The 12,444-nt window shown below is 33.9% G+C and overlaps 1 protein-coding gene across 11 annotated transcripts in view; it reads right to left on the bottom strand.

Annotated features, from left to right (window-relative positions):
- The window catches only part of CNTN6 (contactin 6), a 304,648-nt gene that overhangs the window by 92,667 nt on the left and 199,537 nt on the right, over nucleotides 1-12,444 (bottom strand). For 6 of the 11 annotated variants that reach the window (XM_010370744.2, XM_010370742.2, XM_010370743.2 and 3 more), the window contains 2 exons: nucleotides 10,336-10,539; nucleotides 8,136-8,238 (listed from right to left, as the gene is read on the bottom strand). The exons of 2 other annotated variants lie outside the window; for them this stretch is intronic. In XM_010370744.2, the coding sequence (XP_010369046.2) occupies nucleotides 8,136-8,238; nucleotides 10,336-10,539 (307 nt within the window). The remainder of the gene's footprint in view (nucleotides 1-8,135; nucleotides 8,239-10,335; nucleotides 10,540-12,444) is intronic. 3 more of the 11 variants (XM_030938222.1, XM_030938216.1, XM_030938201.1) reach the window with 1 other exon arrangement.

Here is a 12,444-nt window from a genome sequence, read left to right as displayed (position 1 = left end):
CAAAAGGTAAACGACTTTTTAGACATCCAGTTTCAAAATCATTAAGATACCTGAGTGATTAAAATGATAAACCAAAAAAATTGCTAAGGAACTGAAAAGTTTCAGTGTGCCTAGCTTGATTTAAAAACATTATTTTCATCTTGAGTGACTTGAGAAATCTTTCTGCAGTATAATCTGCAATGATGTCCACATTTGTAAGATGAAAAGCAAACATTATAAGAAATAGCTCCTCTGTCACCTAAAAATTCTGGAACACCTAACAACATCATGGTGAGACTTCAAATTTGCTGCTTGACATTCATAGCCAAGCTGGGTATCTTTTGCTTCACAAATTAGAAAAAAATAAATAAGATATACATGTACACATAAATATAGTACTCTGTGTGAAGGCTTCAGAACACACAGGAACATTCAGTGCTGCTACTAATGTTATTTACATTCCAGAATACTGACAGAAAAGATACTAAATTAAGATTTTTTTAGAAAAAGGAAAATATGTTTGGTTGTTTATAAAAGCAGTAGAATAGAGTTATGGGGGATATCAGTTCAATTTCTTCACTCAGCAAGAGCTCATATTTTTTTCAAAGGAAACATACATATCTATCAGTCAATCATACTACATTTGCATAGCACCTATACAAGGAGCTTCTCAGGGTATTTCACTATACAATTAATTTGGAGCTTTCATAATTAAGAGTCTGCCATGTTAAACAAATGAGACAAAGCTGAGAGTTGAAAGCTGTGATCATGTCAGCTCTGAAACTCCAACATAGAAAGTCAGTTACATATCCCCAAAGTCCTAGCAATTAAAGTTAAGACAATTACTTGAAGCTTTTTCTTAATTATTCTGTACTCACATTAGCATTTGGTGGTTTAAGATTGTTAGATTATATGAGTAAACACTTCACCAATTCTTCTCTAGACTTCACTTTTTATACATCCTGTCTGCATGATGGTTTCTGTGACTGAAACTATGTTTCCTGAGTGCTACCTAATCAGGTATACCAGACTTTTAGAAATGGTGTACATTGCCATCATCATCTATATAACAACAAAGTATATAACCCTGATTTTTGATGTGTTTTTGGAAACACTTTTTTCTTCTCATTAAAACACAGCTTGAATTTTTACAAGTTTATCTTTTGAATTTTAGTTATTTTTAATATGTAAAATCAAAACTTACTTGTTGCTGGAATATTAGTTATTATGGATAATATAAATGGGAACTATATCTATAATTTCGTTCCCCAGATAAAGCATTTTTTAACATTTTGCTGAATTTGTTCAAGCCTTTTTCTAGCAAAATATTTAGATAACTGAGGGTCATACTACATCTGCCCATGGAGGATTAAGTAAGTCAGACACTTAGAAGAGAATTCAATACAAATATGAAAGGGTTATAAGCATGAGTTTTGAAGTCAGACTCTATGAGATGTAGCTTTGAATCCCAGATATGCAACTTATATTGGTTAAGTCACTTAATTTATCTAAGCCTCACTGTATTTACCTTCATAATTAGCATTTCAAAAACAGTGAAAAACTAGATGAATATATGAAATGAACAAACAAACAAACAAACAAAAAACCTCTTTCTGGAACTTGAACAATTGACGACACAAAAGTATGATCCTGAAAGAGGGGAAATAAATGAAGTAAGGTTTTGGTAGCCCTTATTTTCTGTGTAGAGACACTTTCCATCCAGATCAGGGAGTAGGTAGGGGAGACATAAGTAGTAAAATACTGTGTCACTGAGCTGAGAAGACAAAGATCAGATTTGGAGAGGCTGAAGTGGCTGGAATTGCAGAGCATAGTATTAGAAAGAATGGCATTACTTAAATAATGTACTCTAAAGATCTGCATAGGAGTGTTGCATGAGGCTGGGCAAAGAATAGTTTTCAGAGCTCAAATAAGCCTGGAAGACATTAGAGCTCCACTATGCCAGAGAAGAAAAACTTGGTGAACATTTGAAGCATTCAGTTGGGGATTTCATCTTAGTAGTAAACTAGCCTTAATAACCACACAAAACTCGAGGATTCACAGTAGTGTAACAACTGCCTATCAAAATAAAGTTCAAAAAGCTTTTTAATAAGTACGCCACAATTTAGCATTCAACAACATGACATTTATGATGTCTACTATTCAATCTTAAATTACTACATATTCAAACAAGCAGAAAAATGAGAACTGTAACTAGGAGAAAAAGCAGCCAATAGAAACAGACCCACAAATAACTGAGATGATAGAATTAGCAAGCAAGGACTTATTTAGGGCTCCTATATAATTACAGCGCAGAGAATTACAGCTGAAATAACTGCAAGCTTTAGATGCTATTTAAGAAAGAGTCTCTGGGGAAACCCAAGGGCAAGAGTGGACATAAAAGCAAAGGTACTCCCTAAAATTTAACCTCTGATGCCACAGCTAGAGCCAACAGAAATTACAGCCTAACTCTAACTAGAAAAACATAAAACCTCACACTAAAAGTTTAGGTATTGAAGTTCCTTTAATCTGATATAATAATGTTCAGGATTCAAATAAAAAAGTACAAAGCATGCTAAAAAACAGTCTGAAGAGACAAAAAAACCATGATAACTAGACTCAAATATAATGAAACTTTTAGAACTGTCGGGCTGAGGATTTAAAATTGAACTAGTTATTATCAGACAGTAATTTTAAATTACTATAATTAATATATTAAGGTCTATAATTAAAAAGTGAACAGTATATAAGAACAAATGGATAATGTAAGCACAGAGAAGAAAACTCTAAGAAAGGATCAAAAGGAAATGCTGGAAATAAAATACGTAATAATACAAATAAGGGATGCCTTTGATGGGCTCACCAGTGGACTGAACATAGCTAAGGGGGAAGTAAATGAATGACAAGCAGTACCAATAGAACTTCCCAAACTGAAATGCAAAGATAAAAATAATTTAAAAATTTTAAAAGATTAAGAACTTGGACAGAAGGGAGATTACAAATGGCATAAAAGATAATGTAAAAGAAATACTAAAAGGAGAAAAAGCAAACAAATAAATGTTTAAAGTAATCATGCCTGAATAGTTTTAAAAAATAATGACAAACACCAGGCCGGGCGTGGTGGCTCACGCCTGTAATCCCAGCACTTTGGGAGGCCGAGGTGGGCAGATCATGAAGTCAGGAGATGGAAACTATCTTGTCCAAGACGGTGAAACCCCGTCTCTACTAAAAATACAAAAAAAAAATTAGTTGGATGGGGTGGCCGGCGCCTGTAGTCCCAGCTTCTAGGGAGGCTGAGGCGGGAGAATGGCATGAACCCGGGAGGCGGCGGAGCTTGCAGTGAGCCAAGATGGCGCCACTGCACTACAGCCTGGGCCACAGAGCGAGACTCTGTCTCAAAAAAAATAATAATAATAAAAATAAAAAATAATGACAAACACCAAACCATAGACTCAGAAAGTTCAGAGAAAACAAAGCAAGATAAATAAACAACAAAAATAATCTACAACTTCAAGAGAAAAAATATTCCCAGTGATAGAGGGTGATATTTCCTAGTTATGTGAGCACATGTATAGGGTACATTAAACAAACATTTAACGAAAGCAAATTTTTCATTTCAGGAGCTCTCTTATGTCCTAAAAATAAAAAATTTCATAAGATCTGGCACTGGAGCTGGTCTTTCTATATTTTTATTTATTTTTCCTTCTACCCACATATTGATTTTCTTTCTCCCTCTTCTCTCTCTCTTCCCCATCTATAAAATATATACATCTTAGTTTAATAAATGTGTAGTCTATAGCTGAAATAGCAGTCAATAATTAGCAATATAATCAGAAAAAAATATTTGATTTTATTCCTCGAGTCAACTAGTTTTCTCAGTTTTGAGGTTATGGAACATCTTAAAAAAGAGTAAAGTATCTCACAAAGTAGACAGGAAGATTTAGATGGATTAGTAAAAAGAAGTCCTCACATTTGGGGAAAAAATGACTAAAACCAAATGCTGCACAGCAATATTTTTATGAAGAGATGTTAGAGAGTATGATTTATAATAAACACTCAATAGACTTTATAAATTATAAACACTTGGCAACAAACTTGCAAATATAGATTTTTAATTTTGAAGATAAGACATTTGACTGTTTCTATTTTCAGATTGTTAATTATACCTGTAACATAGTTAATCTAGTGAGTGTGTTGCTTTTTATGTTTGTTAATTTTATATATTTAGAAGACAATATGGCATTTGGTAAATACTGTAATTTATAATGGACTAAAAGGCATTTTCAGCATGTTTGCAATGTGTTAAAGATAACCTAATTTGTTTTCTGAAAACTGTTGGCAAGCATATATAAAACTCTTTTTGGTAGTAGCTCACATTTGTCAGTTTTCCAAAGTAGTCATAAAGTATTTTCACATACATTTTGTTGCTTTGAAGAAATGAGAAATGTATCTGCACTCCAATTACACAAAATGTAACATTGTTATACAGGGCATTTTAACACTGCCACTTCGACCCAATAGATGCTTCAGACTTTCCATTTTTACTCCAAGGTATTTCAATTCTATGTTAATGACTTCCTTTAATAAACATAATCTCAACATTGATTAATTTTGTTAGATAACAATTTAGGGAGTGGACTCCATTAAATCAAGTATTTCCTTGACTATTTTCTATGAGGTATGGTTTGGTAATTTCTATTATTTTCCTATTCCCATTTAACATTATTTCATGTTCAACAGTTATTTTCTGCATAAACTTAACAAACATGATTTATTTATCAGGGAATTTCTTTTGTACATACACATGAGATTTTACCTTTTGAGCGTTTTTTAAACTATTAATTTTCCAACTCAAATTTTTCTGGGTCAAATATTGCTAGTTTAAATTTTGTCAAAAGTTTAGGAGCCGGCACGGTGGCTCACGCTTGTAATGCCAGCACTTTGGAAGGCCGAGGCAGGTGGATCAGGAGGTCAGGTGTTAGAGACCAGTCTGGCCAACACAGTGAAACTCCATCTCTACTATAAATACAAAAATTAGCTGGGTGTGGTGGCAGGCACCTGTAATCCCAGCTACTCGCTTGGCTGAGGCAGGAGAATCACTTGAATCCCGGAGGCAGAGGTTGCAGTGAGCCGAGATCGTGCCACTGCACTCCAGCCTGGGCAACAGAGTTAGACTCTGTCTCAAAAAGAAAAAAAAAAAAAAACCAGAAAAAGGTTTAGGGACTCTTGTATGTTTTTAAAATTATAAATTTTACCTTGTGCAATTTAATAATGTATTGATTATTTTCATCACCATGGGGTTAATGGAAAATAAGACACTGCTTTATTTACTTTTAAATTATTCCATATAACTCATATATTCCAAGCTTCATTTTTCCTGATTAGATCTTATCACATATCTGGTTAAATACATTTGTGTGTGAAGAAAGAAAGAGAGAGAGAAAGGCAGAGAGAGAGAGAGAAAGGGAATGTAGCACAGGTTTATGCTTGGTCAATTCAGGTAGAGTATATGATGTCCATGTATTACTCTTTCAACTTTTCTGTAGGTTTAAATAATATAACAATAAATAAATTTAAGAAACTGGTATGTGAACAGTTCAAAGACTATATTGATCATGTTCTTTCTCCTTCTCTCTCTCTTCTCTCTCTTTCTTTCCTTCTTCTTCTTTTTTTTTATTTTTCCAGAACTGACCCTAATTGCTCCTTTCTTACACTGTCATCAATCCTGAGACACAGAGAACAAGACTGGGCTGGGAAACATGAGAATTTATACCCCCTCTGAGATACCTACTCTCCTTCGAACATCCTCACTAACTCAAACATTGTTTATATAAAAGTAGAATGCCTCCGGCACCGTGGCTCACACCTGTAATCCCAGCACGTTGGGAGGCCGAGGTGTGTGGATCACGAGGTCAGGAGATTGAGATCATCCTGGCTAATGTGGTGAAACCCCGTCTCTACTAAAAATACAAAAATAAAAATAAAAATACTAGCTGGGCATGGTGGCGTGTGCCTGTAGTCCCAGCTACTTGGAAGGCTGAGGCAGGAGAATGGTGTGAACCCAGGAGGCGGAGCTTGCAGTGAGCCAAGATCACACCACTGCACTCCAGCTTGGGCAACAGAGCAAGACTCTATCTCAAAAAAAAAAAAAAAAGTAGAATGAAATTTGGATTTTGGTTTTAGAATAATTCAGTGAGCATTTATTACATAAATGGCAAGCCCAAGATGTAATGTTTTAACATGTATTATCCATTCTAGTCCTCACAACAAACATACAAGGTAGGAATCATCATAACTCCTTTTGGATGAAAATATGATAATTCATAGAGATTATAAGCATGTTTGCTAACAATCAAATAACTCTTGAGAAAATTGGAAATTGAATCTGTCTCCCAGGATTTCAAAAGCAGTTATCTTACCATTTACTTAGAAGTTCCTAAATTCAGAATTTAAAATCAGGTGGGCCTAGGTTTGAATTGCTCGCTTCCTCTGAATAGAAACATAAAATTGAACAGGTTACTTCTCCAATCTGAGCTTCAGCTTTCTCATATGTAATGAAAACATAATTTGCCCTGCAAGATTATGACAATTATATATATTGTGTCATAAAAGCTTAGTTATAGGTGCTTAGCAAATGAAATTATTTTCATTAGATTCTTGAGAAATAGCCTCAACATTTTCAATTATTTTATTGTGAAAAACCATTTTTTATTTTCAGCAATCTATATTTCCTGATGCCAAATATGATTAAATAAGCTATTAATATTCTTTTCAGATACTCTCTTTCATTGGTTTTCTTTTTAAATTAGTTATCTAATTATCAAAGAATTTGATGACATTTAATATTTTTATAAACCTTAACTTCTGAAAAAGACTGAAAATGGTGAAAGTTCATCATGTCTTAAAAGGCAGGCAAATAATAAAAACTGATGTAAAGCCCCTGTTTGTCACTTTCTTAAGAATCATTTAATCAATCAATAATTATGTGTTTGATAAATGCTATGAGACCCATACTGTACGAAAATAAAATATGGTCTCTTAAATCCATGAGAAATGACTATTCTGAGAAATTTAATTTAAAGATATGCAAAATTCCATCTATAGAAAACAAACTAAGATTTAGTAACCATGATTATTTGGATTGCTGGGTATGTTTAACTTAATACAATGACTGAGACATTTAAGGATGTTTTCCAGAATTTCGACACTAGGTCACTATTTCTAAATGTGATGGCCACATTAGGAATAGACTTTGGATTTAGAGGTAAGCCCTCCGAACTTACCTCTGAGTCAGTCAAGTCTTTTGCTATTCAAAGTATGTTCTGTTTATAAGAAGCGTGACTAATATATGGGAGCTTATTAGAAATGGAGGAATCAAACATCACCCCAGACCTCTAGAGTCAGAATATGAATTTAACCGTGTCCCCAGGTAACTCACATGCATACTAACATTTGAAAATGACAGTCTAGTCTGTCTCTCTTTTTTTTTTTTTTTCTGGTGTTTATAGGCACAACAATGAAATTTGTATACCACCAAAAAGCAAAGAGGTGTTCTAGATATCCCATGCAAAAAATGTAGGTATTTTGATGGCTTAAAAGTATTCCAAACCTGTTCCTAATAAATACTTATCTGAGTGAAACAAAATGCCTCCACTATCAGGGAAGGTTGGGCTCAATTCTAATTATCCACTACGAACAATGGACTTTAATTAGTCTTATTTTGGAAACGAGCAGTGGTTTTTTATTTATCAGAATTGTTGGTTAATTAAGCAAGGAAATACTCCAGGCAATGTATTTCTGGATATAGGACAAGACGGAGTGAAGGATATGTGAACGGTTTAGTGACTTGCCCATCATCTTATACAAGTGCACTTCTTTCCTTGCAATGTGCTGCCTAAATGGGTCTCATTATGCTTAAACTAAAGGAAATATCAGCACCTGTAGGGGAGAATTGCAGCCCTGATTATTTTCAATTGCAGCCCTGGTCATTGTCTCAGTATTAGACATGTTTGCATAAATTCAAATCAGAAAGTTCCATTGAAAGTTCCAGCATTTGAAATCTACTTGGTAATTTACCTTAGAGCAATATTTGAATAACAAAAAGCCTTTTTAATAAAAAAAATTTAAAGCAACCAGGAAAACAAAAACAAAAACCTTACTTTCCAAGGGCAAAACATTCCAGTTTTACAGATGAATCCTTTGCAGCTTGTATAGTTTCAGGAAAACGCACTTCAATCTTTGGTTCATATTCCCCCATCACACCTGTTAAATATCAAAAGAGCTAGCAGCATTTCTGGAGAATAGAAGTTTTCTATGAAGTAAATGCTTCATTAACCAAAACCTGATTATTTCTTCTTAATAAGAATTAGGGCTTTCAGTTAAGAATTGGATACATATAGATTCTAAAATGCTTTTGTGTTTTCAAAAAAGATACTTTTCTCGTAATATCCATGTTTATCTACCTTTCAGGAAACTCAAGAGAGCCAGATCTGATTAATAAAAAAAAAAAAAAAAAAAAAAAAAACAGGAATTTTCCAGCTAATACTGTAAGAAGTCCACTGTAGTAGGTCTTAATCCAAAATAACAGTAGTTCTGCATCAAAACGTATAAAGTCATCACATTAATTGAGATAAAAATGTAAATATTCACATATTAGTACAATAAAGTTTTGCTGCTAAATAAGTTTGCTGTATACCTATAAAAATTTGTTTTAAGTTTTAAAATTTTCCATCCAAGAAACTGGGGATATGTGCTAAGATAAGAATGAGATAAGGGTATAGCCTATTGTAAATATACTACCTACCAGAGGAGTTGTCACAGAAATATATCTGTATGCTATTCTCATTAACTTAATTAATTTAATCAGTGACATCTCAAGATTATTTAAACACTTTGATCATTTTTAATATACATACACCAAACAACAGAGTAATACATTCCTAAAATAAATACATTGTTGGTTGCTAATATAATTGTAGAAAAAGTAAAAATTACAAAATATATATGAAACAAAAATACTTCATTTTTAAGACCTTGACCATTATAAACATTGAAAGAGCTTATGGTGAGAAGGTAGTGAGTACTACTTCAATCAACTAAGTTGGTAGATTTTATTCTTTTTCACTTTCTTGATGTCTGATATTTCTTATATGCTCACGTGTAAAAGAGGTTTGATTTTTGTGTTATATATAATGCTTTAGCTCTACTTTTCCTGTAAACGTGTTCAAGGGAATAGAGTGGATAGAAAAAGGAAGAAATTAAGGAGGGAAGAAGCAGAAACTCAGAGTAGACAGCAAACAAAAAAAGGAAAAACATGGTAGAATCTCCAAGCGTACTGTTGGCTCATGAATTCTTCTGGTCATAAACAGGAGTATTCATTGAAGGAGAGAAATTGAACTTAGGAATAAGTCTAATGGTTGCTGAAATCTTAATGAAGACCTTTCAAATATATTTGGGTGGTTAGTGATCATAAAAGCTCTATTATAAGAACTCCTTCTATGGGACTTGTTCCACAATTCTGTTATCCTTTATTAGCATTATATTCTTGCTTTTCTTCCGCTCTTCAGAGGGGAGAAAATCTCCACGAGGTATTGCATTTCAAGTCCTGAATACAATCATAAAATGCACCAACAAATTTTCTATCTTTACGAATCCCACTGTGAACATTTAATTAAAAAACAACTAGACAATTTTTCCACTTCAATGACTTCCTTAAACTTTCTGGCTCTCTAAATCTTGTACCAGCTATGACTCGACCAAGCTACAAAACTCGTCAGAGACTAATCTGAATTATGTTCCTTGGAGGAATATAATTAATATAAATCTTGTGTTTCATTTTTCTCTGGAATGCTCATAATTAATGTTGGCTTGCTTTGCTTTCCTTGGATATGAACTTTTCCCTCCATTTTGCCAGCCATGTAAACAAAGGGTGAACAAAAAAAGGGCAAATATGAAAAAAAGGGGGCATTAAAAAGTAGCTGCAACATATGTTCATTAAAAATATATTAAGTCAATTATATAAGTTTGGCAGCACCCACACGTGCACACATACACACACGCCAACTCCCCCAAATATCATTTTTGTTTTTATAAAGTAGTCTTTAAGCAAAAAAAAAAAGACAAGCTGTTTCAATGCCAGAAAGGAGATGGCTTGGTATACCCAGAACCATGTCTACTGCACCATGTGGATGAATTAGATAATTTTCTCTTATATTTTTGGTTTACATATTTGTGAATTGAACCTAAACTCATAGATAACTTGGCTCCACCAAACAAGAAGGAAACAGAAAGCTTTACGAATCTTCCCAGGCTTTAAGGAACACAGATAAAGTATATTCCCAAGAGAACTCATTCTCTTACCATCAGTGCGCTGCACTAATGGAGTGGGTGGACCTTGAACACTTCTTTGGGCCTCTTTGTTTGTTATAAAGCAAGTATAGTTGCCCACATCTGATGGTTCCACTTTGGCAATGTACAAATTTCCCGTCCCTTGAGATACAAATCGCCTATTGTCCTCTTGGACGTATAAGGGGTTATCATTGAAGGTCCATGCATAAGATAAATCTGAAAAACAAGAAAAAAGAAAACAAAACAAAACCATACATCCTTACTGCATTCTGAAAATTCTTTGTCCTACTTCCCCATAATTAGAAGAAAATTGTGCCTCTATTTGCTCAGTTGATAGCTGTCATCTGGTGTAATTATAATATTTCCTTATATCGAAATATAGCTCAGATTAGATGATAAATTATGTGGGCACTCTGCCCATCATTAACTTTTTGGGATTAAGGATGTAACAATAAGACGTTATGGAAATAAGTGGATGAGTTTATTAAGAAATGCCATAAGATGTATAAAGTAATAATGGTTCCAAATGTACACTGAATTCCTTCAGAAAAACTTATGCTGCTTCAAAGCAGTGTTTCTCAATGCATTATCAGAAGAATTAAACATACTTACAGGTACTTGTTTAAAATTTAACTTAAAAATTTAAGTTCAAAAAGTCTATCACAGACCTTGAAGTTCACTCATTTGATCATTACATAATTTCTTTTTTATTTTTATAGAGACAGGGTCTCACTATGTTACCCAGGCTGGTCTCGAACTCCTGAGCTCAAGTGATTCTCCTGTCTCAGCCTCCCAAAGTGCTAAGATTACAGGCATGAGCTACTGCACTGGCCTGATTATTACATAATTTTAAGCAGCTATTCTGTGACCATTTTAGGTCTTAGAGTAAAACCAAACAAAACCTGTGCCCTATAAAGGTCACACCAGTTACTGCTAATTGCCAATAATGTGGATAATCTCAATGTAGCATGACATATGCCTTGACAAAGGCATTATAGGGAGCCCAGAGAAGGAGCCTAGAATGGTGTGTCATCAGAAAAGACTTCTAAGAAGTAATTCCATTTTGAAACCAGCAGGACAAACTAGAGCTATCCAAGTGATGGAGGAGTAGACAAGTATTTCTCCAAGTAACTATTAAGAGCATGAAGATGAAACAGGGCACACATTGCTTTTAGTGAACATCAATCAGTTCATCTCTGGAAATCTCGTAGGTAACTGTATAAATGACATAATGAGCATATGTTAAAACGCACAGAATTTGTCTTCTGTTTAATCACTTGTGACCATTATATACCCCCTGTAACCATCATTCCCCAAGTAAAATAAGGAAGATTTCCATGTCATCAGAAATTTTGTCATGTTTTTTTCTACCACTGCAACCACTACTGGATTTCTGTCATCATAGATTATTTCTGCTGTCATTTGTATGTCATAATAAGACAAAAAGAATGTACTATTTTATGTCTGATTTCTTTCATTTAACATGATTTTAAGGTTCATCTATTGTTTTCATGACTATAAGTCCTTTCTTCCATTATACTGTGGGTAGTATTCCATTTTATGAATACACCACAATTTGATTAGACAGCTTCCTGTTGATGAGCATTTGGATTATTTGCAGACTGAGGTCATTATGTATTAGGCTGAAATAAGCATCCTTGTCTAAGACTGTCAGTGTACATTTTTATTATTCTTGTCTAGATTCCCGGGAGTAAGCTATAATGTAGATGTATGTTTAACTTTATAAGAAATGACAAAAGAATTTTCTAAAGTGGTTGTACCAGTTTATACTTCCACCAGCAACATTTGAGAGTTCCAATTGTCCCACAGCCTCACAAAATTGCATGCTGTCAATTTCTTTTTTTAGCCAGAAATCTTTTAGCAAAGGCAAATATTCGTATATATTAAAGCTTGGTAAATATATTTCTTCCTGAAGCTAAGACATTAGGTGTACTGTGGAAACTAGGTAGAATATCTAGGGAAGTAGAAGAATATAGCTGGTCCAAAGAGGACTCTCAAAATAGGTGGAGTATATCGGTACTCAAGGTGGAGAAGGGGAATATACTGCAGCTAAGTCAAAAAAAGTCTTCACTTGGATGGACCCTCATACACTTTGGAATT

The sequence above is a fragment of the Rhinopithecus roxellana genome, chromosome 1 (genome assembly GCF_007565055.1).
Source record: "Rhinopithecus roxellana isolate Shanxi Qingling chromosome 1, ASM756505v1, whole genome shotgun sequence".
In the NCBI taxonomy this organism is placed as follows: Eukaryota; Metazoa; Chordata; class Mammalia; order Primates; family Cercopithecidae; genus Rhinopithecus; species Rhinopithecus roxellana.
The sequence above is the reverse complement of the archived record's forward strand: the minus strand, read 5'-3'. Positions and strand labels throughout refer to the sequence as shown.